Source organism: Salvelinus alpinus, chromosome 2 (genome assembly GCF_045679555.1).
Source record: "Salvelinus alpinus chromosome 2, SLU_Salpinus.1, whole genome shotgun sequence".
Taxonomy (NCBI): domain Eukaryota; kingdom Metazoa; phylum Chordata; class Actinopteri; order Salmoniformes; family Salmonidae; genus Salvelinus; species Salvelinus alpinus.
The window spans coordinates 62,951,858-62,977,026 of record NC_092087.1 but is presented as its reverse complement, the minus strand read 5'-3'; the positions used below and the strand labels follow the sequence as shown (position 1 = coordinate 62,977,026).

The 25,169-nt window shown below is 48.9% G+C and overlaps 10 protein-coding genes across 10 annotated transcripts; all 10 read right to left on the bottom strand.

Annotated features, from left to right (window-relative positions):
- Positions 1-2,810: 2,810 nt before the first annotated feature.
- LOC139543631 (histone H3) lies at positions 2,811-3,360 on the bottom strand. Its single transcript, XM_071349918.1, has one exon. The coding sequence runs from the start codon at positions 3,267-3,269 to the stop codon at positions 2,859-2,861; it is 411 nt and encodes a 136-aa protein (XP_071206019.1). The 5' UTR covers positions 3,270-3,360; the 3' UTR covers positions 2,811-2,858.
- Positions 3,361-3,694: 334 nt separating this feature from the next.
- Positions 3,695-14,355, bottom strand: LOC139541126 (histone H2AX-like). The gene is made up of 2 exons (XM_071345390.1): positions 13,527-14,355; positions 3,695-4,156 (listed from the first exon to the last, which is right to left on the bottom strand). Exons 1-2 carry the CDS (start codon positions 13,907-13,909, stop codon positions 3,754-3,756), a joined length of 786 nt encoding a protein of 261 aa, XP_071201491.1. The 5' UTR covers positions 13,910-14,355; the 3' UTR covers positions 3,695-3,753.
- LOC139543606 (histone H1-like) lies at positions 4,673-6,100 on the bottom strand. Its single transcript, XM_071349865.1, has one exon. It carries the CDS (start codon positions 5,390-5,392, stop codon positions 4,769-4,771), a length of 624 nt encoding a protein of 207 aa, XP_071205966.1. The 5' UTR covers positions 5,393-6,100; the 3' UTR covers positions 4,673-4,768.
- Positions 6,617-7,174, bottom strand: LOC139543627 (histone H2B-like). The gene has a single exon (XM_071349903.1). The coding sequence runs from the start codon at positions 7,157-7,159 to the stop codon at positions 6,668-6,670; it is 492 nt and encodes a 163-aa protein (XP_071206004.1). The 5' UTR covers positions 7,160-7,174; the 3' UTR covers positions 6,617-6,667.
- On the bottom strand, positions 7,591-8,642 carry LOC139543612 (histone H4-like). The gene has a single exon (XM_071349876.1). The coding sequence runs from the start codon at positions 8,182-8,184 to the stop codon at positions 7,654-7,656; it is 531 nt and encodes a 176-aa protein (XP_071205977.1). The 5' UTR covers positions 8,185-8,642; the 3' UTR covers positions 7,591-7,653.
- LOC139543639 (histone H3) lies at positions 12,580-13,129 on the bottom strand. The gene has a single exon (XM_071349929.1). It carries the CDS (start codon positions 13,036-13,038, stop codon positions 12,628-12,630), a length of 411 nt encoding a protein of 136 aa, XP_071206030.1. The 5' UTR covers positions 13,039-13,129; the 3' UTR covers positions 12,580-12,627.
- An 86-nt stretch (positions 14,356-14,441) lies between the features above and the next one.
- On the bottom strand, positions 14,442-15,869 carry LOC139543599 (histone H1-like). The gene has a single exon (XM_071349852.1). It carries the CDS (start codon positions 15,159-15,161, stop codon positions 14,538-14,540), a length of 624 nt encoding a protein of 207 aa, XP_071205953.1. The 5' UTR covers positions 15,162-15,869; the 3' UTR covers positions 14,442-14,537.
- Positions 15,870-16,385: 516 nt separating this feature from the next.
- LOC139543620 (histone H2B-like) lies at positions 16,386-16,943 on the bottom strand. Its single transcript, XM_071349889.1, has one exon. It carries the CDS (start codon positions 16,926-16,928, stop codon positions 16,437-16,439), a length of 492 nt encoding a protein of 163 aa, XP_071205990.1. The 5' UTR covers positions 16,929-16,943; the 3' UTR covers positions 16,386-16,436.
- Positions 16,944-17,359: 416 nt separating this feature from the next.
- Positions 17,360-17,830, bottom strand: LOC139543647 (histone H4). The gene has a single exon (XM_071349941.1). The coding sequence runs from the start codon at positions 17,732-17,734 to the stop codon at positions 17,423-17,425; it is 312 nt and encodes a 103-aa protein (XP_071206042.1). The 5' UTR covers positions 17,735-17,830; the 3' UTR covers positions 17,360-17,422.
- Positions 17,831-24,325: 6,495 nt separating this feature from the next.
- Positions 24,326-24,875, bottom strand: LOC139543586 (histone H3). Its single transcript, XM_071349828.1, has one exon. It carries the CDS (start codon positions 24,782-24,784, stop codon positions 24,374-24,376), a length of 411 nt encoding a protein of 136 aa, XP_071205929.1. The 5' UTR covers positions 24,785-24,875; the 3' UTR covers positions 24,326-24,373.
- Positions 24,876-25,169: the final 294 nt, after the last annotated feature.

Below are 25,169 nucleotides of genomic sequence, written 5' to 3'. Positions count from 1 at the left end.
AGGGGAAATGGAAGGGGGGGGGGGGGGGACACACTGATTAAAACTCCTACCAACATACAATGTATTGTAATTAAAATATATTTAGCAGATCTTATTGCGGGTGTAGGGAAATGCTTGTGTTGCGATCTCCGACAGCACAGTCATGTCTAACAATATACCCACATTGAACAAAAGGAATGGAATTACAATACATCGATATATGGACGAGCAATGTCAGAGCGGCATAGACTAACATACCTAAGAATAGAATACTGTATATCCATATGACACGAGTCATGCAAACTAGCACCGCATGATGAAAGTGACCAGTGTTCCATTAATCAAGCGCCCAGTGATTTGGAACACAAACACACACCTCACCACGTTGCAAGACAGGAATGAAGACGTGATTTAGGTCGAGATGCAATGTTGACACCCTATGCTTCCTTTAGGAGCTCAAAGGAATAGGTCAACCCATATAGATACGGAGGCGTTGACTAGAAGTCATGTTGCCAACACTGCCCTTCAATTCATTCAAGCCTAGAAGGAATACATACGTCTGCTCGTCATTCAAGCCACATAGGGAGGGATCTTGGCACCACCTGCTGGATCAGAAGTGCTACTCGCAATGGCACACAGAGCATTTATCCCTCAACCTGATGCAATTTGCACAAGTATGTGGTCCAAAAAAAAACACTAACTACAACAGATCATCAAATAGGCAGAGGTTCCAAAACTCCAAACACATGTTCGTGTAGAGTACCTCCAAATGTAGATTGGAAGAAATGAAATATAACATGTTCTCCTAGGTCACGTGAGCATTGCATTGTGGAAAAGTATGACTTTAGAAGAGCATGTCTTGAAATGTGAAGCGTGTATTTGGAGATGACTCACAGAATAGCTTTGGTGAACAAGTAACTGTACGTCACTGTGACTTCATTTGACTGCTCTTAAATCATATTCACTTTATCTCCTGCAGATATGGAACACAACGTTCATGTGAATGTATGTTTCTCAAGTGTCAGTACTGCTTTATTAAAAAAGGATTGCTACTTTTCTCTCTAGCCTAGTGCACTCTTTATCTGTAGGCAGCTGCCATTATATCATATAGGCTATAGGACAACTTTTTCTCCACGACTACATCTTACACCAATGCACCCCGAGAAAGGTTTTGTTGCAGTGACCAGGGAAAGTGTGTGGGAAAAAACGTGGACGATTCTGTCTCCAATGTTGGATGAGGGCTGTACTGAACTGTGCCTATAGCATGTCACAAATCACTCCAACGGGAAATAGGTCTTGGCAAATGTCCTTTTCAGCACCACGGAGCTCCGCTATTATCTGTCTCGTGAGTGCTGAATACAGCAACGCATGCGCAGAGATGTCCTGTCTGCTATCCTGATTTGGCTAAAGGTTCGCCTCCACTTTTTGCCTGTGCCACGCGTCTGACTATAGTAGATTATCCCTTTGGATTGATGCCTTTGCATTCAACGGGTTATGTCGTTTTCCCACCTCTTTTGACCGGCGTTCTTTCTATTCGCCGTTTGCTTTATAGGCCCATCACTTTAGCTGTGTGATTTCGGCATTTAACCGGCAGCCTGTATTTAGGGCCTTTACTGTGTCTTATCATTTGTTTCGATTGCTGAGCAGATCTTCTTGCGCGTAGGTGATTTAGCTACACTGTGTAAAAATACATAAAATAAAAAATAAAAATAAAGGATGTGTCAGCCCAACAACCACAAAAACCAACTAACAAATAGACTCATTCAAGTATGCTCTACATCGGTGCACTCAACATTGACATACATTCGAAACAAAGAACACATGAAGACTAAATCTCACTTCAGAAGTCCACTTCTAATCTATGCACTTCTGAGGCAGTCAATTCCTTATGAAGTCTATGCAGCTGGTGATTGCAATTATGGAATTGGTCAACTGACGTGCAATAGGACTAATCATTGCAGCCGCTTGTGTCCTGTTTCATAACAGCTGTTTTGCAAGCCCTTGATGATTACATCTTTTGATTCCTGCTGTCCCGATAGCTTTTCTCTTAAGGGATCTCCGATGTCGTCTAAAGGAGGAACAATGGGTATGTAATAGGATTAGTCAGAGATATCATTTTTGGGTCAATACCTTAGTCAGTCGCATGAATTATGGGGTGCACATGTTTTTGCCTTTTTTTCAACGGTCACATGGCACAGAAATGATGGAATGGGGATTTTCAACTAAGTCATTGACACAATCTAGCATGTTACATTCCAACAGCTATTGGATTCGAAAAAGCACCACGCGTACAACTTGGGGACCCGAGGACCGAGTTTGGGAAACGCTGGCCTGAAGATCAAATACCACTACGATGTTGGCACTAGCCGCGTTTAACCACTAGATGGCCTCCGTGCTCCACGGTAAAGTTTTCCCCTCTGCACGAGTCTCTCAGCAGCACTGCAGTACGGGGCTTTCATCAAAGTCTGGTGGCATGCTATGTTTTTCCTAGCTACAAAGTGACCATTTTTTGACACATGTCATTACTTTCACTCATTACTGCTAGTGTATTTTGCCCTCCTTTGTCAAACTTTTTGACTCTTCTACTCTAGGCATACATACATGTGGTCACATCACTCTCTCTTTTAGCAGATCATATCGAAGCTACAATTACGCAAGGGAAAACGTGCAATACGTCACCTTTATTTAACTAGGTACGTCAGTTAAGAACCAACGCTTATTTGCAATCACGGCCGGTTGTGATACAGCCGGGAATCGAACCACAGTCTGTAAGTCGACAACATACATGGTGGGAAATGGAACAATTGTGCCTTTTTGACGGAAATATGGAGGTGGCTCTTAAAAGAGCCTTTGGGGGATTTTGGTGATCAGGTCATCGTTTAAGCGCGCTCTCCGCGAATACGACGGGCCAGCTGGATGTCCTTGGGCATGATGGTCACCCTCTTGGCGTGGATGGCGCACAGATTGGTGTCCTCGAACAGGCCGACCAGGTAAGCCTCGCTAGCCTCCTGCAGGGCCATCACGGCGGAACTCTGGAAGCGCAGGTCGGTCTTGAAGTCCTGGGCAATTTCTCTCACCAGGCGCTGGAAGGGCAGTTTGCGGATCAGCAGCTCAGTGGACTTCTGGTAACGACGGATCTCTCGCAGAGCCACGGTGCCGGGCCTGTAACGGTGAGGCTTCTTCACGCCGCCGGTGGCCGGGGCGCTCTTGCGCGCAGCCTTGGTGGCGAGCTGCTTCCTGGGTGCTTTGCCACCGGTGGATTTGCGAGCGGTTTGCTTGGTTCTGGCCATGGCGCTAGCTAGCTTCCTTCTTTCACAGTCAGAGTATAGCCTCCAAATGACTATGTGAAGTTTATAAAGCCGGCAGCGGCGTCTGCTGATTGGACACCATCTACGCACCACCCTGATTGGCCCGTTGCGGAGGCCTCCTCCGCCGCCCATTGGACGGGAGGCTCGGCCTCTCCCTGCCTCCCCAAAATGCAACCCCCACCCTCCCTCCCTCCCCGACGCGCGCTTGGCTCTTTTGTTAGGGCCGACACTTTACTTTACGCGCATTAATAGCGGCCCACCGGCCCAACTCCAGAGTGCAATGCTATGGCTAACGAGGCCTAGTAGGTGTTATTGTTCATTCAACGCCTCATGTGGGCGGCCACTTGATACGGTGCCCTGTAAGTGGCATACAAAGGACACTTTGCGCTTTTGATGAGCTAGGTGGTTGGCTCTTAAAAGAGCCTTTTGGGGGTTGAGTAGTCAAGTTGCAGCCGCAGTAGCGATTTTACTTGGCTTTGACGGCCTTCTCAGTCTTCTTGGGGAGCAGCACTGCCTGGATGTTGGGCAGCACACCACCCTGAGCGATGGTCACGCCGCCAAGCAGTTTGTTCAGCTCCTCGTCGTTACGGACGGCCAGCTGCAGGTGACGGGGGATGATACGAGTCTTCTTGTTGTCACGGGCAGCGTTGCCGGCCAACTCCAGGATCTCAGCAGTCAGGTACTCGAGCACTGCGGCCAGGTACACTGGTGCGCCAGCGCCCACACGCTCGGCGTAGTTGCCTTTGCGCAGCAGCCTGTGCACACGGCCCACGGGGAACTGGAGTCCTGCACGGGATGAACGTGTCTTTGCCTTCGCCCTGGCCTTGCCTCCGGTTTTGCCTCTTCCGCTCATTTTGCTAGCTTCAGTATGTCACAGAAAGTTGAATGAGCCGCTGACACCTCGAGAGCCTTACTTATACCTCGCCACAAGAGGCACCGATTGGCCACCGGGCCGGTGTGGCCTTATCCAATTGGAGTGAGGGACAGACAGACTGTCAGCCCTAAGCCCGCCCTCACCCACCCACACGCAGGCAGCTGAGTGAGAAGGCTCCAAATATGTGACAAATCAAATCATCCAAATGGGAAACACATACGCTATAGTATTAACATGGTTCGGATGATGATTAACACATCACAGCAGCCTGCCTCCTCTCCAATTGGAAATATTAATGGCAATTCTAACACTTCACCACAATTGCTGCTGCTGCACTCTTGAGTGACAATTGTACGCCATTTTGCCACTCCATTATTATGATTGTTATTATATGCCTCTCCCTATCTCTCTCTCCGGGCAGCACACACCCAGAGTGGGAAAATGTGGCGCGTAAAAGTAGCCTGGTGTGCTTGTCATCATTTCATTTTTTTTGCACGACAGGTAGAACATGGAATGACATGCGCTTTTATGGAAAGAGGTGGGTGGCTCTTAAAAGAGCCTTTTGTGGTAACAACATGTGTCGAGTCGAACACCGTTTGGAATAGGTTTACTTCTTCTTGGGGGCTGCCTTCTTGGCCTTGGCTGCCTTGGGCTTGGCTGCTTTGGGCTTGGCTGCCTTGGTAGCCTTCTTGGGGCTCTTGGCCGCCTTCTTGGCCACCGCGGCGGGCTTCTTCACCTTCTTTGGGCTCTTGGCGACCTTTTTGGGTGTAGCGGGCTTCTTGGCCTTCTTGGGGGACTTCTTTGCGGCGACTGCCTTCTTGGCTGCTACCTTCTTGGGCTTCTTCGCCGCGGCGGGCTTCTTGGCGGCCACCTTCTTTGCTTTGGGGGCCGCGGCTTTCTTGGCGGGCTTCTTCGCCTCGACGGCTTTGTTGTTGAGCTTGAAGGAGCCGGAGGCACCGGTGCCCTTGGTCTGGACCAGGGTGCCCTTGGTGACGAGGCTCTTGACGGCGATCTTGACGCGGGAGTTGTTCTTCTCCACGTCGTAGCCGCCTGCCGCCAGACTCTTCTTGAGCGCGGCCAGGGACACGCCGCTCCTCTCCTTGGAGGCGGACACCGCCTTGACGATGAGCTCGCCTACGCTGGGTCCCGCTTTCTTGGCCTTGGCCGCTGCCTTCTTCTTGGGTGCCTTGGCCGGCGCGGCGGCGGCGGGTGCTGGTGCGACTTCTGCCATGGTCCGGTAAACACACACACTTACTGAACACTACGGTAGTCTGTGAGGAGGAGTACTTTGCTGTAGACGCTGCTCTGCGCTATTGAAGCTCCACACCGTGCAGGGGGCTGGCCTTAAACGCGACATGAGAACCATGTAGACTCAAGCCACCCAGCTCGACTTCTCCGGGCTGGCCAAATTCTCTTTCACTTGTGTTTTCTGGTCGCCAATATCGGTCCAAAAGTCACCGACGGAGCCGTGTTTTTGGCCCAAAAGCGAACGGCCCAGCGAGCAGACTTGTCTCCGTTCAGAATAAAGTCATGTGGGCTGCAGAAGGCCCGTGCATTTTGTTGCGACTCGCTCAAAACCTCACCGTTCGACTGTCGGCTGGAGCTGTGCGCACTGCTTTTCCTGTGCTATTTGTCTCCTAAATGGCCTAAAAGTGCATCCGATTGCGAGCACCATTGATTGTGTACTGAGCCGAGATGTCTGGCAAGGGAATCAGATGCTTTGGCGTCCCCTGATGTGGCCCTGGGTGTTTTAAAGGAGAGCTCTTTTGGGGACCTTAAAACACATGCACTTGTGAGGCCTGGCGGAGACTAGTGTTGTACTCCAACTTTCAACTTGAATTCGTCATGTGTCCAGGACGCACACAATATACACTGCTTACTTGCCCTGTGTGTGTGTGATGTTGTATTAGTGCTTTTGTTGGATTTGGAGCCTCTTATTTGGACACAGTGTGTGTGTGTGTGTGTCTTTTTTTGCCGATAGGTAGTCTCTCTCTCTGTCTGTCTACTAATCAATGTATCAATGCTTGACTCCGCAGCGTGACTCGACTGGTGCCGGTCTTTGTGTCTGTGGGTCTTGGTGTCTGCCTGGCTGTGCGGCCGGCGCTATGGAGGCTGGCGCCCCGTGTGGGCCTGATATAGGGCTAGAGAGTAGAGTGTCTCTCTGTGTAGCTAGTGCATGTGAGTGAGTGGAACAAGGGCTTTATAGATCAATATTTGTACAGTGGCCTCCCCCCCCTCCCCTCCCCTCCACTACTCTAGTCCTTGGAGCACTAGTGGAATCCCACTCCCTTTGTCTACTGGCATGTGCACAATCATCATCTTTTCATTCATAAAAAAAAAACCTCTTTTATTGCATAGACTTATTCCACAATCACAACTTTCCCTCTACTCTGTTAGGCATGTTCTCCAGACACATTCATTTGTGATGGATTTGCTTTTTTCACTGAAGGGGTGGGTGGCTCTTAAAAGAGCCTTTGGGTTAGTACAGCACTCCAAATTGGGCTGTTTACTTGGAGCTGGTGTATTTGGTCACGGCCTTGGTGCCCTCGGACACCGCGTGCTTGGCCAGCTCTCCGGGGAGCAGCAGGCGCACTGCGGTCTGGATCTCCCTGGAGGTGATGGTGGAACGCTTGTTGTAGTGGGCCAGGCGAGAGGACTCTCCGGCGATACGCTCGAAGATGTCGTTCACGAACGAGTTCATGATTCCCATGGCCTTGGAGGAGATGCCGGTGTCGGGGTGGACCTGCTTCAGCACTTTGTACACGTAAATGGCGTAGCTCTCCTTCCTCGACTTTCGGCGCTTCTTGCCGCCTTTCCCCGCGGTCTTGGTGACGGCTTTCTTGGAGCCCTTCTTGGGCGCGGACTTTGCTGGCTCTGGCATGATGCTGATGCGTCGAATGATGGGCTGGACTGCGCTTTCCCCTCTTATGAAGAGGAAGCTAAGCAAATTCAGCGGCCGTGGACACGCCCCTGCTTTCTCATAGGTCCCTGCTTTCATTTGCCCAGTGGAGCCGAGCGCGCGTAAGAGCCTTCCACTCAGAGGCTGCCTTCCCTAACAAAGACCTGTGCGCCCTACCTCCCCCAATTCCATAGCCTACGCTCTTTTACCGGTGGGCAAAATGTGTGTTTCCAAAAAGAGAGGGGGGAGGGGGGAATGCATATCCTACAATGGCCCACAGTCACACTCCCTTTTTCGACTTAGTGGGGGGTTTCCCAGCCACCGAATTATGCTGGCTTTATGTGGGGGGGGGGGGGGGGGGGTGCCTCAAAATACAACTGTTTCTACACTGTCACAATTGCACCGAGCCTGCACTGAACATAAGAGTCCTGTCATTGACACTCCCTGTCCACTCGAGAGCGGCTCATAGTTTCTTATAACTCTACAATCTGCATACGACAATGGAATTGGCTCTTTTGAAGCGGATGTGGGTGGCTCTTAAAAGAGCCTTTGGTTTCAAGTCGGGATGTTTAGACGTTCCGAAAAGAGTGCGTTTAACCGCCGAAGCCGTACAGGGTGCGTCCCTGGCGTTTCAGAGCGTAGACCACGTCCATGGCGGTAACGGTCTTCCTCTTGGCGTGCTCGGTGTAGGTGACGGCGTCACGGATCACGTTCTCCAGGAACACCTTAAGGACACCGCGGGTCTCCTCGTAGATCAGGCCGGAGATACGCTTCACGCCGCCACGGCGAGCCAGACGGCGGATAGCGGGCTTGGTGATTCCCTGGATGTTATCGCGCAGAACCTTACGGTGACGCTTGGCGCCTCCTTTTCCGAGTCCCTTGCCGCCTTTGCCTCTTCCAGACATCGTGTGTTGTTCGCTAGTGGAGTTCAAGTGAATAATGACGTATTTCGCGGTGCGTGGTGCTCTTATTATCTGCAGTTGGAGGACCTGATTGAAGGCAGTGGCACAGAAAGCGCGCGCTTTTGCCCGGCCTCTGTTGCAAAGGGGAGGAGGGAGGGAGGAGCGATAGGGGTTCTGCCGAGAAGAAATGAAAGCATGGCCAAACAGTGACAACTGGGTCATCCACTAGTACTCTATGTTCCACAGTAGTTGAATCAGCTGTGCCTCTCCAGGGCTACAACAAAAATGCCTACTGGTAGGCTACTCTACCCCTGGAGTTGGGAAACACTGATTTAGTAGAATTCAACCCACTGCGGTTTCCCCACCAATAGAGACAGGCCTAAACAGGTGGAATAGAGGTCCCAGTTAGAAAGGACAAACGAAGGTGACTCTTCCACACACGTAATAACAAGTACTAACACACCAAACCTTCATGCCATAATTGAGACACCGTCAAATCCAAACGGGGAAACAAAAACACATGGAATGCCATAATAAAGCCAATGTGGGCCGTTAATGTCACCTCGTCAGTCATGTTGCTATTGAAGGCCGTGTAATATAACATCGTTCTTCTTTTTTCTTCCCTACACAGGATCCGGCCTGACGGTCAGGGAGCCAAGAGGACACGAGGTGCCGATGTGAAGGGTGGTGATACCTCTGTAAGGTGAAACAGCAGTAAAACATTCCTCAGAGACACACACACACACACACACAATGAAGGGATAGTTTTCTATTTCATACAGAGGTGATAGGGATGTGCAAATATTGTATTGTACTTGTGTTCACAAACCAATAACAAAGCGTCTTATTATGGAATGAGTGGATCATTTTTAGCCCAGATAGCACTATGGCTATATATATATTCCACTTCAAATGACCGCCACAGAAGGAGGGCTCATCTCAACAGGTCATTTGAAAAGGGACACGTACTGGCAATTGATCAATCGGTGCAGTTTATTCACACCTCAAATGTCACTAGCTTTCATCTTACTACTTATTGTTGCCATAATTGTCTCAGGCCTCGGTTTAGTTTAGATTGCCTTTTAGGAGAAGGACTGACAAGCTTTCGACTAGGTGGGATACAGCTAGTGTCACAAAGTCACTTTGTCATAGCAGGTTAGGAGAAATAGGTTCAGGTTAGAAAAAGGGTTAGGCTTACCCTAAATGTCACTTCCCCTCGTAGTTGTACTCCGTGTACGCACAACCGACTTACAAGTCATCACACAGAGAGCACACTTGAAGCGCAACTGCACTGTCTGGAAGACAGCGCCTGACTGAATTGGAATCCCTCAAACGGCACACTAACTGCATTCCGCTTTATGATGTCACAGTCAGGCCCTCGGAACACCGGTCCTCAACATTCTCAAACACCTTGGATACCGAAGGCAAACATTCTCCATTCACTCACATTCACAAATCAACCAGGGAGAAGGCTGCCAGGAATTGGATGGTGAAAAAAGCTCACCTCCTTCACAGAGCAACATCATAGGACTGGGAGCGAACGATACTCTGTCCGAGGACGTGCTCGGGGCCTTGTGTTCAACAGCAGGTTAGACTCTGTCAATTGTTCCCTTCAACTGCTTGCATTCCCCCTATTATCAACAGCTGTGTTCCTCTATAGGCTACACTGCAGATACTTCACCTGTAGAGTACAATAACAAATCACACAGGGCCTGTTCTGTTACCACACCCTATAGGCTAGGAGTTTCACTTGGACCACAGTCACATCGGTAGTAAATAGCCTGCAGCGTAACTGACTGGGACATAAAGGGGAAATGGAAGGGGGGGGGGGGGGGACACACTGATTAAAACTCCTACCAACATACAATGTATTGTAATTAAAATATATTTAGCAGATCTTATTGCGGGTGTAGGGAAATGCTTGTGTTGCGATCTCCGACAGCACAGTCATGTCTAACAATATACCCACATTGAACAAAAGGAATGGAATTACAATACATCGATATATGGACGAGCAATGTCAGAGCGGCATAGACTAACATACCTAAGAATAGAATACTGTATATCCATATGACACGAGTCATGCAAACTAGCACCGCATGATGAAAGTGACCAGTGTTCCATTAATCAAGCGCCCAGTGATTTGGAACACAAACACACACCTCACCACGTTGCAAGACAGGAATGAAGACGTGATTTAGGTCGAGATGCAATGTTGACACCCTATGCTTCCTTTAGGAGCTCAAAGGAATAGGTCAACCCATATAGATACGGAGGCGTTGACTAGAAGTCATGTTGCCAACACTGCCCTTCAATTCATTCAAGCCTAGAAGGAATACATACGTCTGCTCGTCATTCAAGCCACATAGGGAGGGATCTTGGCACCACCTGCTGGATCAGAAGTGCTACTCGCAATGGCACACAGAGCATTTATCCCTCAACCTGATGCAATTTGCACAAGTATGTGGTCCAAAAAAAAACACTAACTACAACAGATCATCAAATAGGCAGAGGTTCCAAAACTCCAAACACATGTTCGTGTAGAGTACCTCCAAATGTAGATTGGAAGAAATGAAATATAACATGTTCTCCTAGGTCACGTGAGCATTGCATTGTGGAAAAGTATGACTTTAGAAGAGCATGTCTTGAAATGTGAAGCGTGTATTTGGAGATGACTCACAGAATAGCTTTGGTGAACAAGTAACTGTACGTCACTGTGACTTCATTTGACTGCTCTTAAATCATATTCACTTTATCTCCTGCAGATATGGAACACAACGTTCATGTGAATGTATGTTTCTCAAGTGTCAGTACTGCTTTATTAAAAAAGGATTGCTACTTTTCTCTCTAGCCTAGTGCACTCTTTATCTGTAGGCAGCTGCCATTATATCATATAGGCTATAGGACAACTTTTTCTCCACGACTACATCTTACACCAATGCACCCCGAGAAAGGTTTTGTTGCAGTGACCAGGGAAAGTGTGTGGGAAAAAACGTGGACGATTCTGTCTCCAATGTTGGATGAGGGCTGTACTGAACTGTGCCTATAGCATGTCACAAATCACTCCAACGGGAAATAGGTCTTGGCAAATGTCCTTTTCAGCACCACGGAGCTCCGCTATTATCTGTCTCGTGAGTGCTGAATACAGCAACGCATGCGCAGAGATGTCCTGTCTGCTATCCTGATTTGGCTAAAGGTTCGCCTCCACTTTTTGCCTGTGCCACGCGTCTGACTATAGTAGATTATCCCTTTGGATTGATGCCTTTGCATTCAACGGGTTATGTCGTTTTCCCACCTCTTTTGACCGGCGTTCTTTCTATTCGCCGTTTGCTTTATAGGCCCATCACTTTAGCTGTGTGATTTCGGCATTTAACCGGCAGCCTGTATTTAGGGCCTTTACTGTGTCTTATCATTTGTTTCGATTGCTGAGCAGATCTTCTTGCGCGTAGGTGATTTAGCTACACTGTGTAAAAATACATAAAATAAAAAATAAAAATAAAGGATGTGTCAGCCCAACAACCACAAAAACCAACTAACAAATAGACTCATTCAAGTATGCTCTACATCGGTGCACTCAACATTGACATACATTCGAAACAAAGAACACATGAAGACTAAATCTCACTTCAGAAGTCCACTTCTAATCTATGCACTTCTGAGGCAGTCAATTCCTTATGAAGTCTATGCAGCTGGTGATTGCAATTATGGAATTGGTCAACTGACGTGCAATAGGACTAATCATTGCAGCCGCTTGTGTCCTGTTTCATAACAGCTGTTTTGCAAGCCCTTGATGATTACATCTTTTGATTCCTGCTGTCCCGATAGCTTTTCTCTTAAGGGATCTCCGATGTCGTCTAAAGGAGGAACAATGGGTATGTAATAGGATTAGTCAGAGATATCATTTTTGGGTCAATACCTTAGTCAGTCGCATGAATTATGGGGTGCACATGTTTTTGCCTTTTTTTCAACGGTCACATGGCACAGAAATGATGGAATGGGGATTTTCAACTAAGTCATTGACACAATCTAGCATGTTACATTCCAACAGCTATTGGATTCGAAAAAGCACCACGCGTACAACTTGGGGACCCGAGGACCGAGTTTGGGAAACGCTGGCCTGAAGATCAAATACCACTACGATGTTGGCACTAGCCGCGTTTAACCACTAGATGGCCTCCGTGCTCCACGGTAAAGTTTTCCCCTCTGCACGAGTCTCTCAGCAGCACTGCAGTACGGGGCTTTCATCAAAGTCTGGTGGCATGCTATGTTTTTCCTAGCTACAAAGTGACCATTTTTTGACACATGTCATTACTTTCACTCATTACTGCTAGTGTATTTTGCCCTCCTTTGTCAAACTTTTTGACTCTTCTACTCTAGGCATACATACATGTGGTCACATCACTCTCTCTTTTAGCAGATCATATCGAAGCTACAATTACGCAAGGGAAAACGTGCAATACGTCACCTTTATTTAACTAGGTACGTCAGTTAAGAACCAACGCTTATTTGCAATCACGGCCGGTTGTGATACAGCCGGGAATCGAACCACAGTCTGTAAGTCGACAACATACATGGTGGGAAATGGAACAATTGTGCCTTTTTGACGGAAATATGGAGGTGGCTCTTAAAAGAGCCTTTGGGGGATTTTGGTGATCAGGTCATCGTTTAAGCGCGCTCTCCGCGAATACGACGGGCCAGCTGGATGTCCTTGGGCATGATGGTCACCCTCTTGGCGTGGATGGCGCACAGATTGGTGTCCTCGAACAGGCCGACCAGGTAAGCCTCGCTAGCCTCCTGCAGGGCCATCACGGCGGAACTCTGGAAGCGCAGGTCGGTCTTGAAGTCCTGGGCAATTTCTCTCACCAGGCGCTGGAAGGGCAGTTTGCGGATCAGCAGCTCAGTGGACTTCTGGTAACGACGGATCTCTCGCAGAGCCACGGTGCCGGGCCTGTAACGGTGAGGCTTCTTCACGCCGCCGGTGGCCGGGGCGCTCTTGCGCGCAGCCTTGGTGGCGAGCTGCTTCCTGGGTGCTTTGCCACCGGTGGATTTGCGAGCGGTTTGCTTGGTTCTGGCCATGGCGCTAGCTAGCTTCCTTCTTTCACAGTCAGAGTATAGCCTCCAAATGACTATGTGAAGTTTATAAAGCCGGCAGCGGCGTCTGCTGATTGGACACCATCTACGCACCACCCTGATTGGCCCGTTGCGGAGGCCTCCTCCGCCGCCCATTGGACGGGAGGCTCGGCCTCTCCCTGCCTCCCCAAAATGCAACCCCCACCCTCCCTCCCTCCCCGACGCGCGCTTGGCTCTTTTGTTAGGGCCGACACTTTACTTTACGCGCATTAATAGCGGCCCACCGGCCCAACTCCAGAGTGCAATGCTATGGCTAACGAGGCCTAGTAGGTGTTATTGTTCATTCAACGCCTCATGTGGGCGGCCACTTGATACGGTGCCCTGTAAGTGGCATACAAAGGACACTTTGCGCTTTTGATGAGCTAGGTGGTTGGCTCTTAAAAGAGCCTTTTGGGGGTTGAGTAGTCAAGTTGCAGCCGCAGTAGCGATTTTACTTGGCTTTGACGGCCTTCTCAGTCTTCTTGGGGAGCAGCACTGCCTGGATGTTGGGCAGCACACCACCCTGAGCGATGGTCACGCCGCCAAGCAGTTTGTTCAGCTCCTCGTCGTTACGGACGGCCAGCTGCAGGTGACGGGGGATGATACGAGTCTTCTTGTTGTCACGGGCAGCGTTGCCGGCCAACTCCAGGATCTCAGCAGTCAGGTACTCGAGCACTGCGGCCAGGTACACTGGTGCGCCAGCGCCCACACGCTCGGCGTAGTTGCCTTTGCGCAGCAGCCTGTGCACACGGCCCACGGGGAACTGGAGTCCTGCACGGGATGAACGTGTCTTTGCCTTCGCCCTGGCCTTGCCTCCGGTTTTGCCTCTTCCGCTCATTTTGCTAGCTTCAGTATGTCACAGAAAGTTGAATGAGCCGCTGACACCTCGAGAGCCTTACTTATACCTCGCCACAAGAGGCACCGATTGGCCACCGGGCCGGTGTGGCCTTATCCAATTGGAGTGAGGGACAGACAGACTGTCAGCCCTAAGCCCGCCCTCACCCACCCACACGCAGGCAGCTGAGTGAGAAGGCTCCAAATATGTGACAAATCAAATCATCCAAATGGGAAACACATACGCTATAGTATTAACATGGTTCGGATGATGATTAACACATCACAGCAGCCTGCCTCCTCTCCAATTGGAAATATTAATGGCAATTCTAACACTTCACCACAATTGCTGCTGCTGCACTCTTGAGTGACAATTGTACGCCATTTTGCCACTCCATTATTATGATTGTTATTATATGCCTCTCCCTATCTCTCTCTCCGGGCAGCACACACCCAGAGTGGGAAAATGTGGCGCGTAAAAGTAGCCTGGTGTGCTTGTCATCATTTCATTTTTTTTGCACGACAGGTAGAACATGGAATGACATGCGCTTTTATGGAAAGAGGTGGGTGGCTCTTAAAAGAGCCTTTTGTGGTAACAACATGTGTCGAGTCGAACACCGTTTGGAATAGGTTTACTTCTTCTTGGGGGCTGCCTTCTTGGCCTTGGCTGCCTTGGGCTTGGCTGCTTTGGGCTTGGCTGCCTTGGTAGCCTTCTTGGGGCTCTTGGCCGCCTTCTTGGCCACCGCGGCGGGCTTCTTCACCTTCTTTGGGCTCTTGGCGACCTTTTTGGGTGTAGCGGGCTTCTTGGCCTTCTTGGGGGACTTCTTTGCGGCGACTGCCTTCTTGGCTGCTACCTTCTTGGGCTTCTTCGCCGCGGCGGGCTTCTTGGCGGCCACCTTCTTTGCTTTGGGGGCCGCGGCTTTCTTGGCGGGCTTCTTCGCCTCGACGGCTTTGTTGTTGAGCTTGAAGGAGCCGGAGGCACCGGTGCCCTTGGTCTGGACCAGGGTGCCCTTGGTGACGAGGCTCTTGACGGCGATCTTGACGCGGGAGTTGTTCTTCTCCACGTCGTAGCCGCCTGCCGCCAGACTCTTCTTGAGCGCGGCCAGGGACACGCCGCTCCTCTCCTTGGAGGCGGACACCGCCTTGACGATGAGCTCGCCTACGCTGGGTCCCGCTTTCTTGGCCTTGGCCGCTGCCTTCTTCTTGGGTGCCTTGGCCGGCGCGGCGGCGGCGGGTGCTGGTGCGACTTCTGCCATGGTCCGGTAAACACACACACTTACTGAACACTACGGTAGTCTGTGAGGAGGAGTACTTTGCTGTAGACGCTGCTCTGCGCTATTGAAGCTCCACACCGTGCAGGGGGCTGGCCTTAAACGCGACATGAGAACCATGTAGACTCAAGCCACCCAGCTCGACTTCTCCGGGCTGGCCAAATTCTCTTTCACTTGTGTTTTCTGGTCGCCAATATCGGTCCAAAAGTCACCGACGGAGCCGTGTTTTTGGCCCAAAAGCGAACGGCCCAGCGAGCAGACTTGTCTCCGTTCAGAATAAAGTCATGTGGGCTGCAGAAGGCCCGTGCATTTTGTTGCGACTCGCTCAAAACCTCACCGTTCGACTGTCGGCTGGAGCTGTGCGCACTGCTTTTCCTGTGCTATTTGTCTCCTAAATGGCCTAAAAGTGCATCCGATTGCGAGCACCATTGATTGTGTACTGAGCCGAGATGTCTGGCAAGGGAATCAGATGCTTTGGCGTCCCCTGATGTGGCCCTGGGTGTTTTAAAGGAGAGCTCTTTTGGGGACCTTAAAACACATGCACTTGTGAGGCCTGGCGGAGACTAGTGTTGTACTCCAACTTTCAACTTGAATTCGTCATGTGTCCAGGACGCACACAATATACACTGCTTACTTGCCCTGTGTGTGTGTGATGTTGTATTAGTGCTTTTGTTGGATTTGGAGCCTCTTATTTGGACACAGTGTGTGTGTGTGTGTGTCTTTTTTTGCCGATAGGTAGTCTCTCTCTCTGTCTGTCTACTAATCAATGTATCAATGCTTGACTCCGCAGCGTGACTCGACTGGTGCCGGTCTTTGTGTCTGTGGGTCTTGGTGTCTGCCTGGCTGTGCGGCCGGCGCTATGGAGGCTGGCGCCCCGTGTGGGCCTGATATAGGGCTAGAGAGTAGAGTGTCTCTCTGTGTAGCTAGTGCATGTGAGTGAGTGGAACAAGGGCTTTATAGATCAATATTTGTACAGTGGCCTCCCCCCCCTCCCCTCCCCTCCACTACTCTAGTCCTTGGAGCACTAGTGGAATCCCACTCCCTTTGTCTACTGGCATGTGCACAATCATCATCTTTTCATTCATAAAAAAAAAACCTCTTTTATTGCATAGACTTATTCCACAATCACAACTTTCCCTCTACTCTGTTAGGCATGTTCTCCAGACACATTCATTTGTGATGGATTTGCTTTTTTCACTGAAGGGGTGGGTGGCTCTTAAAAGAGCCTTTGGGTTAGTACAGCACTCCAAATTGGGCTGTTTACTTGGAGCTGGTGTATTTGGTCACGGCCTTGGTGCCCTCGGACACCGCGTGCTTGGCCAGCTCTCCGGGGAGCAGCAGGCGCACTGCGGTCTGGATCTCCCTGGAGGTGATGGTGGAACGCTTGTTGTAGTGGGCCAGGCGAGAGGACTCTCCGGCGATACGCTCGAAGATGTCGTTCACGAACGAGTTCATGATTCCCATGGCCTTGGAGGAGATGCCGGTGTCGGGGTGGACCTGCTTCAGCACTTTGTACACGTAAATGGCGTAGCTCTCCTTCCTCGACTTTCGGCGCTTCTTGCCGCCTTTCCCCGCGGTCTTGGTGACGGCTTTCTTGGAGCCCTTCTTGGGCGCGGACTTTGCTGGCTCTGGCATGATGCTGATGCGTCGAATGATGGGCTGGACTGCGCTTTCCCCTCTTATGAAGAGGAAGCTAAGCAAATTCAGCGGCCGTGGACACGCCCCTGCTTTCTCATAGGTCCCTGCTTTCATTTGCCCAGTGGAGCCGAGCGCGCGTAAGAGCCTTCCACTCAGAGGCTGCCTTCCCTAACAAAGACCTGTGCGCCCTACCTCCCCCAATTCCATAGCCTACGCTCTTTTACCGGTGGGCAAAATGTGTGTTTCCAAAAAGAGAGGGGGGAGGGGGGAATGCATATCCTACAATGGCCCACAGTCACACTCCCTTTTTCGACTTAGTGGGGGGTTTCCCAGCCACCGAATTATGCTGGCTTTATGTGGGGGGGGGGGGGGGGGGGTGCCTCAAAATACAACTGTTTCTACACTGTCACAATTGCACCGAGCCTGCACTGAACATAAGAGTCCTGTCATTGACACTCCCTGTCCACTCGAGAGCGGCTCATAGTTTCTTATAACTCTACAATCTGCATACGACAATGGAATTGGCTCTTTTGAAGCGGATGTGGGTGGCTCTTAAAAGAGCCTTTGGTTTCAAGTCGGGATGTTTAGACGTTCCGAAAAGAGTGCGTTTAACCGCCGAAGCCGTACAGGGTGCGTCCCTGGCGTTTCAGAGCGTAGACCACGTCCATGGCGGTAACGGTCTTCCTCTTGGCGTGCTCGGTGTAGGTGACGGCGTCACGGATCACGTTCTCCAGGAACACCTTAAGGACACCGCGGGTCTCCTCGTAGATCAGGCCGGAGATACGCTTCACGCCGCCACGGCGAGCCAGACGGCGGATAGCGGGCTTGGTGATTCCCTGGATGTTATCGCGCAGAACCTTACGGTGACGCTTGGCGCCTCCTTTTCCGAGTCCCTTGCCGCCTTTGCCTCTTCCAGACATCGTGTGTTGTTCGCTAGTGGAGTTCAAGTGAATAATGACGTATTTCGCGACCTAGTAGACAATGGACCTGATGGGACAGCTCAGAGCTTCTGCTCTTTTCTGTCCATAAGAAACAATTGGATTGGTGGAAGAGGCAGGGCAGGCCAGGAGCAGGGAAGGAGGGTATGGTCAAGCAAGGCATCCCCCGGGGCTAGATGCCCTAAGATTGTTATCAGAATGGGTGTCGATTAGTTTCGCCCATTTATTTTCCCGGCTTGAAAAAATAGAGAATAAAAAATAGAAAAAATTAAAATTAAAAATAAAAAGATAAAAACTTCCTTAAAAGTATAGCTCACAACTGTGCAGGGGGAGAGGGGTGGGGGCGCTAAGGAGTGCATTCACATATATCTACACATTTTCATACACACACGATTGATTATATTTTTTTTGAGAATTTTGTATTTTTAGTATTTTTTTGTTTGTATTTTTCTGTTTATTATTTTTTTTTTGTTTTGTTTTCTTTTTTCCCCTTCTTCTAGGTCAGTTTCAGCATTATGGACATGGGTGTATCTGTGGTCCATTTGGCCTGTCCCACGGCTTCCTTCAATGATGGGTTGTGAGTGGCTCTGTTGATGAACTTCTGACCAATGATTGTCTGTCTGTTGTTGATTGATGTCAGTCCAGATATGCTGTTAGCGTAGTGATTGCTGATGTATCTTGGTAGTCTGTAAGCCATTTTTATTGCCATGTTTTGGACTATCTGTAGCCGATTCATCTGCTGCGGTGAAGCTGTTATCCAGGCTGGTAGGGCGTATTCAAAGAGGGATCGGATGTAGCTGATGTAGACTTTCAGCACTGTCTGAGGTGAGGCTCCATATTTTCTTCCGCACAGCGTTTTTAGGTGGTTTAGTCTTTTTCGTCCCTCTCTCTCTATGTTCGCTATATGGGTTGTCCAGGTCATGTTCTTCTGGAAGGTGACTCCAAGGAATTTTGCTTCTTTTTCTACTTTTATTGTTTCACCGTAGAGTTTGAGATCTATGGGTTTCCTGGTCTTTTTGCTGGTGCTTCTTGTGAAGAGGACACATTGGGTTTTTTGTGGGTTCAATTTTATTCGCCACATGTTAGACCACGTCTCGATCATTTCAATAGACTTCTGGAGTTTTTTTGCTGCGAGTTGAGGACATTTGGAGCTGGTCCAGTAGCAGAGGTCATCGGCAAACTGTGAGACTTGACCTATGGTGGGTGGAGGGTAGTAAATATCTGATATGTAGAGTAGAAAAAGTAGCGGGCTTAGAACTGCCCCCTGTGGGACACCCGCTTCAGGGGTGAAAGGTGAGGATATTGCTGTGGAGACCTTCACTTTAATTGTACGGTTGTGGAGAAAGCTGGTGATGATGTTTCTGATGGAGAGCGGTAGCTTGAGATTGGAGTCTGCAAGCCGGTAACACAGTCCATTGTGCCACATCTTGTCAAATGCTTTCTCTATATCAAAGAAAACCGCCAGGGTAAGTTCTTTTTTCTTGAAGTTCCGAAGGATGTCCTCTGACAGTCTTAGAATGTTATCGGTGGTTGATCTTGTTTTCCTGAAGCCAGCTTGGTGGATTCCAAGGAGGCCCATTTCCTCAGTGTGGCCGCTTAGTCTTTGGGTGAGTACTCTCTCAAACAGCTTCCCGACATGACTGAGGAGGCTGATTGGTCTATAACTTGTGACGTTGTATGGGTCTTTGCCAGGTTTGCGGATCATTGTAACAACTGCAGATTTCCAAGGTAGGGGAAAGTAGCCTTCCATGAGACATGCTGTGAAGAGGTTAGAAAGGAGGTGCAGGTATTCATCAGGTGCTTGTTTGATGAGTGTGCTGTCAATGTTGTCTTCCCCTGGTGCTTTGTTTTTTGTTTTTTTCAGGTGAGTCTTGATTTCTTCAATGCTAACAGAGCGGGTGAGGGGATGGTCTACTGGTGTCGGATTTGGAGTGTACACTGTTTTCTGTATTTCTCTGTCGACGATGGTTTTCCAGTCTTTGTCAAAGAGAGGATCGTCGGGACAAGAATGAACATTTTGTAGGTGGTTTCTGAATAATGTTGCTTTTGTTTCGTTGTCTTCGATGAGTTGGTTTTGAGACTTCAGCACAGGTATGATATTATTGGTTTTGTCTCCGTTGATTGTTTTGATTTTTTGCCAGAAGGTCCGAGGGTTGGTGTCTGCATCTAGCTGGTGATAAAAGGCAGTCCACTGTCCACAGTAGTTGAATCAGCTGTGCCTCTCCAGGGCTACAACAAAAATGCCTACTGGTAGGCTACTCTACCCCTGGAGTTGGGAAACACTGATTTAGTAGAATTCAACCCACTGCGGTTTCCCCACCAATAGAGACAGGCCTAAACAGGTGGAATAGAGGTCCCAGTTAGAAAGGACAAACGAAGGTGACTCTTCCACACACGTAATAACAAGTACTAACACACCAAACCTTCATGCCATAATTGAGACACCGTCAAATCCAAACGGGGAAACAAAAACACATGGAATGCCATAATAAAGCCAATGTGGGCCGTTAATGTCACCTCGTCAGTCATGTTGCTATTGAAGGCCGTGTAATATAACATCGTTCTTCTTTTTTCTTCCCTACACAGGATCCGGCCTGACGGTCAGGGAGCCAAGAGGACACGAGGTGCCGATGTGAAGGGTGGTGATACCTCTGTAAGGTGAAACAGCAGTAAAACATTCCTCAGAGACACACACACACACACACACAATGAAGGGATAGTTTTCTATTTCATACAGAGGTGATAGGGATGTGCAAATATTGTATTGTACTTGTGTTCACAAACCAATAACAAAGCGTCTTATTATGGAATGAGTGGATCATTTTTAGCCCAGATAGCACTATGGCTATATATATATTCCACTTCAAATGACCGCCACAGAAGGAGGGCTCATCTCAACAGGTCATTTGAAAAGGGACACGTACTGGCAATTGATCAATCGGTGCAGTTTATTCACACCTCAAATGTCACTAGCTTTCATCTTACTACTTATTGTTGCCATAATTGTCTCAGGCCTCGGTTTAGTTTAGATTGCCTTTTAGGAGAAGGACTGACAAGCTTTCGACTAGGTGGGATACAGCTAGTGTCACAAAGTCACTTTGTCATAGCAGGTTAGGAGAAATAGGTTCAGGTTAGAAAAAGGGTTAGGCTTACCCTAAATGTCACTTCCCCTCGTAGTTGTACTCCGTGTACGCACAACCGACTTACAAGTCATCACACAGAGAGCACACTTGAAGCGCAACTGCACTGTCTGGAAGACAGCGCCTGACTGAATTGGAATCCCTCAAACGGCACACTAACTGCATTCCGCTTTATGATGTCACAGTCAGGCCCTCGGAACACCGGTCCTCAACATTCTCAAACACCTTGGATACCGAAGGCAAACATTCTCCATTCACTCACATTCACAAATCAACCAGGGAGAAGGCTGCCAGGAATTGGATGGTGAAAAAAGCTCACCTCCTTCACAGAGCAACATCATAGGACTGGGAGCGAACGATACTCTGTCCGAGGACGTGCTCGGGGCCTTGTGTTCAACAGCAGGTTAGACTCTGTCAATTGTTCCCTTCAACTGCTTGCATTCCCCCTATTATCAACAGCTGTGTTCCTCTATAGGCTACACTGCAGATACTTCACCTGTAGAGTACAATAACAAATCACACAGGGCCTGTTCTGTTACCACACCCTATAGGCTAGGAGTTTCACTTGGACCACAGTCACATCGGTAGTAAATAGCCTGCAGCGTAACTGACTGGGACATAAAGGGGAAATGGAAGGGGGGGGGGGGGGGGACACACTGATTAAAACTCCTACCAACATACAATGTATTGTAATTAAAATATATTTAGCAGATCTTATTGCGGGTGTAGGGAAATGCTTGTGTTGCGATCTCCGACAGCACAGTCATGTCTAACAATATACCCACATTGAACAAAAGGAATGGAATTACAATACATCGATATATGGACGAGCAATGTCAGAGCGGCATAGACTAACATACCTAAGAATAGAATACTGTATATCCATATGACACGAGTCATGCAAACTAGCACCGCATGATGAAAGTGACCAGTGTTCCATTAATCAAGCGCCCAGTGATTTGGAACACAAACACACACCTCACCACGTTGCAAGACAGGAATGAAGACGTGATTTAGGTCGAGATGCAATGTTGACACCCTATGCTTCCTTTAGGAGCTCAAAGGAATAGGTCAACCCATATAGATACGGAGGCGTTGACCAGAAGTCATGTTGCCAACACTGCCCTTCAATTCATTCAAGCCTAGAAGGAATACATACGTCTGCTCGTCATTCAAGCCACATAGGGAGGGATCTTGGCACCACCTGCTGGATCAGAAGTGCTACTCGCAATGGCACACAGAGCATTTATCCCTCAACCTGATGCAATTTGCACAAGTATGTGGTCCAAAAAAAAACACTAACTACAACAGATCATCAAATAGGCAGAGGTTCCAAAACTCCAAACACATGTTCGTGTAGAGTACCTCCAAATGTAGATTGGAAGAAATGAAATATAACATGTTCTCCTAGGTCACGTGAGCATTGCATTGTGGAAAAGTATGACTTTAGAAGAGCATGTCTTGAAATGTGAAGCGTGTATTTGGAGATGACTCACAGAATAGCTTTGGTGAACAAGTAACTGTACGTCACTGTGACTTCATTTGACTGCTCTTAAATCATATTCACTTTATCTCCTGCAGATATGGAACACAACGTTCATGTGAATGTATGTTTCTCAAGTGTCAGTACTGCTTTATTAAAAAAGGATTGCTACTTTTCTCTCTAGCCTAGTGCACTCTTTATCTGTAGGCAGCTGCCATTATATCATATAGGCTATAGGACAACTTTTTCTCCACGACTACATCTTACACCAATGCACCCCGAGAAAGGTTTTGTTGCAGTGACCAGGGAAAGTGTGTGGGAAAAAACGTGGACGATTCTGTCTCCAATGTTGGATGAGGGCTGTACTGAACTGTGCCTATAGCATGTCACAAATCACTCCAACGGGAAATAGGTCTTGGCAAATGTCCTTTTCAGCACCACGGAGCTCCGCTATTATCTGTCTCGTGAGTGCTGAATACAGCAACGCATGCGCAGAGATGTCCTGTCTGCTATCCTGATTTGGCTAAAGGTTCGCCTCCACTTTTTGCCTGTGCCACGCGTCTGACTATAGTAGATTATCCCTTTGGATTGATGCCTTTGCATTCAACGGGTTATGTCGTTTTCCCACCTCTTTTGACCGGCGTTCTTTCTATTCGCCGTTTGCTTTATAGGCCCATCACTTTAGCTGTGTGATTTCGGCATTTAACCGGCAGCCTGTATTTAGGGCCTTTACTGTGTCTTATCATTTGTTTCGATTGCTGAGCAGATCTTCTTGCGCGTAGGTGATTTAGCTACACTGTGTAAAAATACATAAAATAAAAAATAAAAATAAAGGATGTGTCAGCCCAACAACCACAAAAACCAACTAACAAATAGACTCATTCAAGTATGCTCTACATCGGTGCACTCAACATTGACATACATTCGAAACAAAGAACACATGAAGACTAAATCTCACTTCAGAAGTCCACTTCTAATCTATGCACTTCTGAGGCAGTCAATTCCTTATGAAGTCTATGCAGCTGGTGATTGCAATTATGGAATTGGTCAACTGACGTGCAATAGGACTAATCATTGCAGCCGCTTGTGTCCTGTTTCATAACAGCTGTTTTGCAAGCCCTTGATGATTACATCTTTTGATTCCTGCTGTCCCGATAGCTTTTCTCTTAAGGGATCTCCGATGTCGTCTAAAGGAGGAACAATGGGTATGTAATAGGATTAGTCAGAGATATCATTTTTGGGTCAATACCTTAGTCAGTCGCATGAATTATGGGGTGCACATGTTTTTGCCTTTTTTTCAACGGTCACATGGCACAGAAATGATGGAATGGGGATTTTCAACTAAGTCATTGACACAATCTAGCATGTTACATTCCAACAGCTATTGGATTCGAAAAAGCACCACGCGTACAACTTGGGGACCCGAGGACCGAGTTTGGGAAACGCTGGCCTGAAGATCAAATACCACTACGATGTTGGCACTAGCCGCGTTTAACCACTAGATGGCCTCCGTGCTCCACGGTAAAGTTTTCCCCTCTGCACGAGTCTCTCAGCAGCACTGCAGTACGGGGCTTTCATCAAAGTCTGGTGGCATGCTATGTTTTTCCTAGCTACAAAGTGACCATTTTTTGACACATGTCATTACTTTCACTCATTACTGCTAGTGTATTTTGCCCTCCTTTGTCAAACTTTTTGACTCTTCTACTCTAGGCATACATACATGTGGTCACATCACTCTCTCTTTTAGCAGATCATATCGAAGCTACAATTACGCAAGGGAAAACGTGCAATACGTCACCTTTATTTAACTAGGTACGTCAGTTAAGAACCAACGCTTATTTGCAATCACGGCCGGTTGTGATACAGCCGGGAATCGAACCACAGTCTGTAAGTCGACAACATACATGGTGGGAAATGGAACAATTGTGCCTTTTTGACGGAAATATGGAGGTGGCTCTTAAAAGAGCCTTTGGGGGATTTTGGTGATCAGGTCATCGTTTAAGCGCGCTCTCCGCGAATACGACGGGCCAGCTGGATGTCCTTGGGCATGATGGTCACCCTCTTGGCGTGGATGGCGCACAGATTGGTGTCCTCGAACAGGCCGACCAGGTAAGCCTCGCTAGCCTCCTGCAGGGCCATCACGGCGGAACTCTGGAAGCGCAGGTCGGTCTTGAAGTCCTGGGCAATTTCTCTCACCAGGCGCTGGAAGGGCAGTTTGCGGATCAGCAGCTCAGTGGACTTCTGGTAACGACGGATCTCTCGCAGAGCCACGGTGCCGGGCCTGTAACGGTGAGGCTTCTTCACGCCGCCGGTGGCCGGGGCGCTCTTGCGCGCAGCCTTGGTGGCGAGCTGCTTCCTGGGTGCTTTGCCACCGGTGGATTTGCGAGCGGTTTGCTTGGTTCTGGCCATGGCGCTAGCTAGCTTCCTTCTTTCACAGTCAGAGTATAGCCTCCAAATGACTATGTGAAGTTTATAAAGCCGGCAGCGGCGTCTGCTGATTGGACACCATCTACGCACCACCCTGATTGGCCCGTTGCGGAGGCCTCCTCCGCCGCCCATTGGACGGGAGGCTCGGCCTCTCCCTGCCTCCCCAAAATGCAACCCCCACCCTCCCTCCCTCCCCGACGCGCGCTTGGCTCTTTTGTTAGGGCCGACACTTTACTTTACGCGCATTAATAGCGGCCCACCGGCCCAACTCCAGAGTGCAATGCTATGGCTAACGAGGCCTAGTAGGTGTTATTGTTCATTCAACGCCTCATGTGGGCGGCCACTTGATACGGTGCCCTGTAAGTGG

Excerpts from the sequence above, each read along its gene's own strand:
- LOC139543631 (XM_071349918.1), bottom strand. The coding sequence starts at position 3,269 with ATGGCCAGAACCAAGCAAACCGCTCGCAAATCCACCGGTGGCAAAGCA.
- LOC139543606 (XM_071349865.1), bottom strand. The coding sequence starts at position 5,392 with ATGGCAGAAGTCGCACCAGCACCCGCCGCCGCCGCGCCGGCCAAGGCA.
- LOC139543627 (XM_071349903.1), bottom strand. The coding sequence starts at position 7,159 with ATGAAAGCAGGGACCTATGAGAAAGCAGGGGCGTGTCCACGGCCGCTG.
- LOC139543612 (XM_071349876.1), bottom strand. The coding sequence starts at position 8,184 with ATGACCCAGTTGTCACTGTTTGGCCATGCTTTCATTTCTTCTCGGCAG.
- LOC139543639 (XM_071349929.1), bottom strand. The coding sequence starts at position 13,038 with ATGGCCAGAACCAAGCAAACCGCTCGCAAATCCACCGGTGGCAAAGCA.
- LOC139541126 (XM_071345390.1), bottom strand. The coding sequence starts at position 13,909 with ATGAGCGGAAGAGGCAAAACCGGAGGCAAGGCCAGGGCGAAGGCAAAG. Across the intron at positions 4,157-13,526 it reads GAGAAGGCCGTCAAAGCCAA|TACTGAAGCTAGCAAAATGA; the intron begins GTAAAATCGCTA and ends CTTTCTGTGACA.
- LOC139543599 (XM_071349852.1), bottom strand. The coding sequence starts at position 15,161 with ATGGCAGAAGTCGCACCAGCACCCGCCGCCGCCGCGCCGGCCAAGGCA.
- LOC139543620 (XM_071349889.1), bottom strand. The coding sequence starts at position 16,928 with ATGAAAGCAGGGACCTATGAGAAAGCAGGGGCGTGTCCACGGCCGCTG.
- LOC139543647 (XM_071349941.1), bottom strand. The coding sequence starts at position 17,734 with ATGTCTGGAAGAGGCAAAGGCGGCAAGGGACTCGGAAAAGGAGGCGCC.
- LOC139543586 (XM_071349828.1), bottom strand. The coding sequence starts at position 24,784 with ATGGCCAGAACCAAGCAAACCGCTCGCAAATCCACCGGTGGCAAAGCA.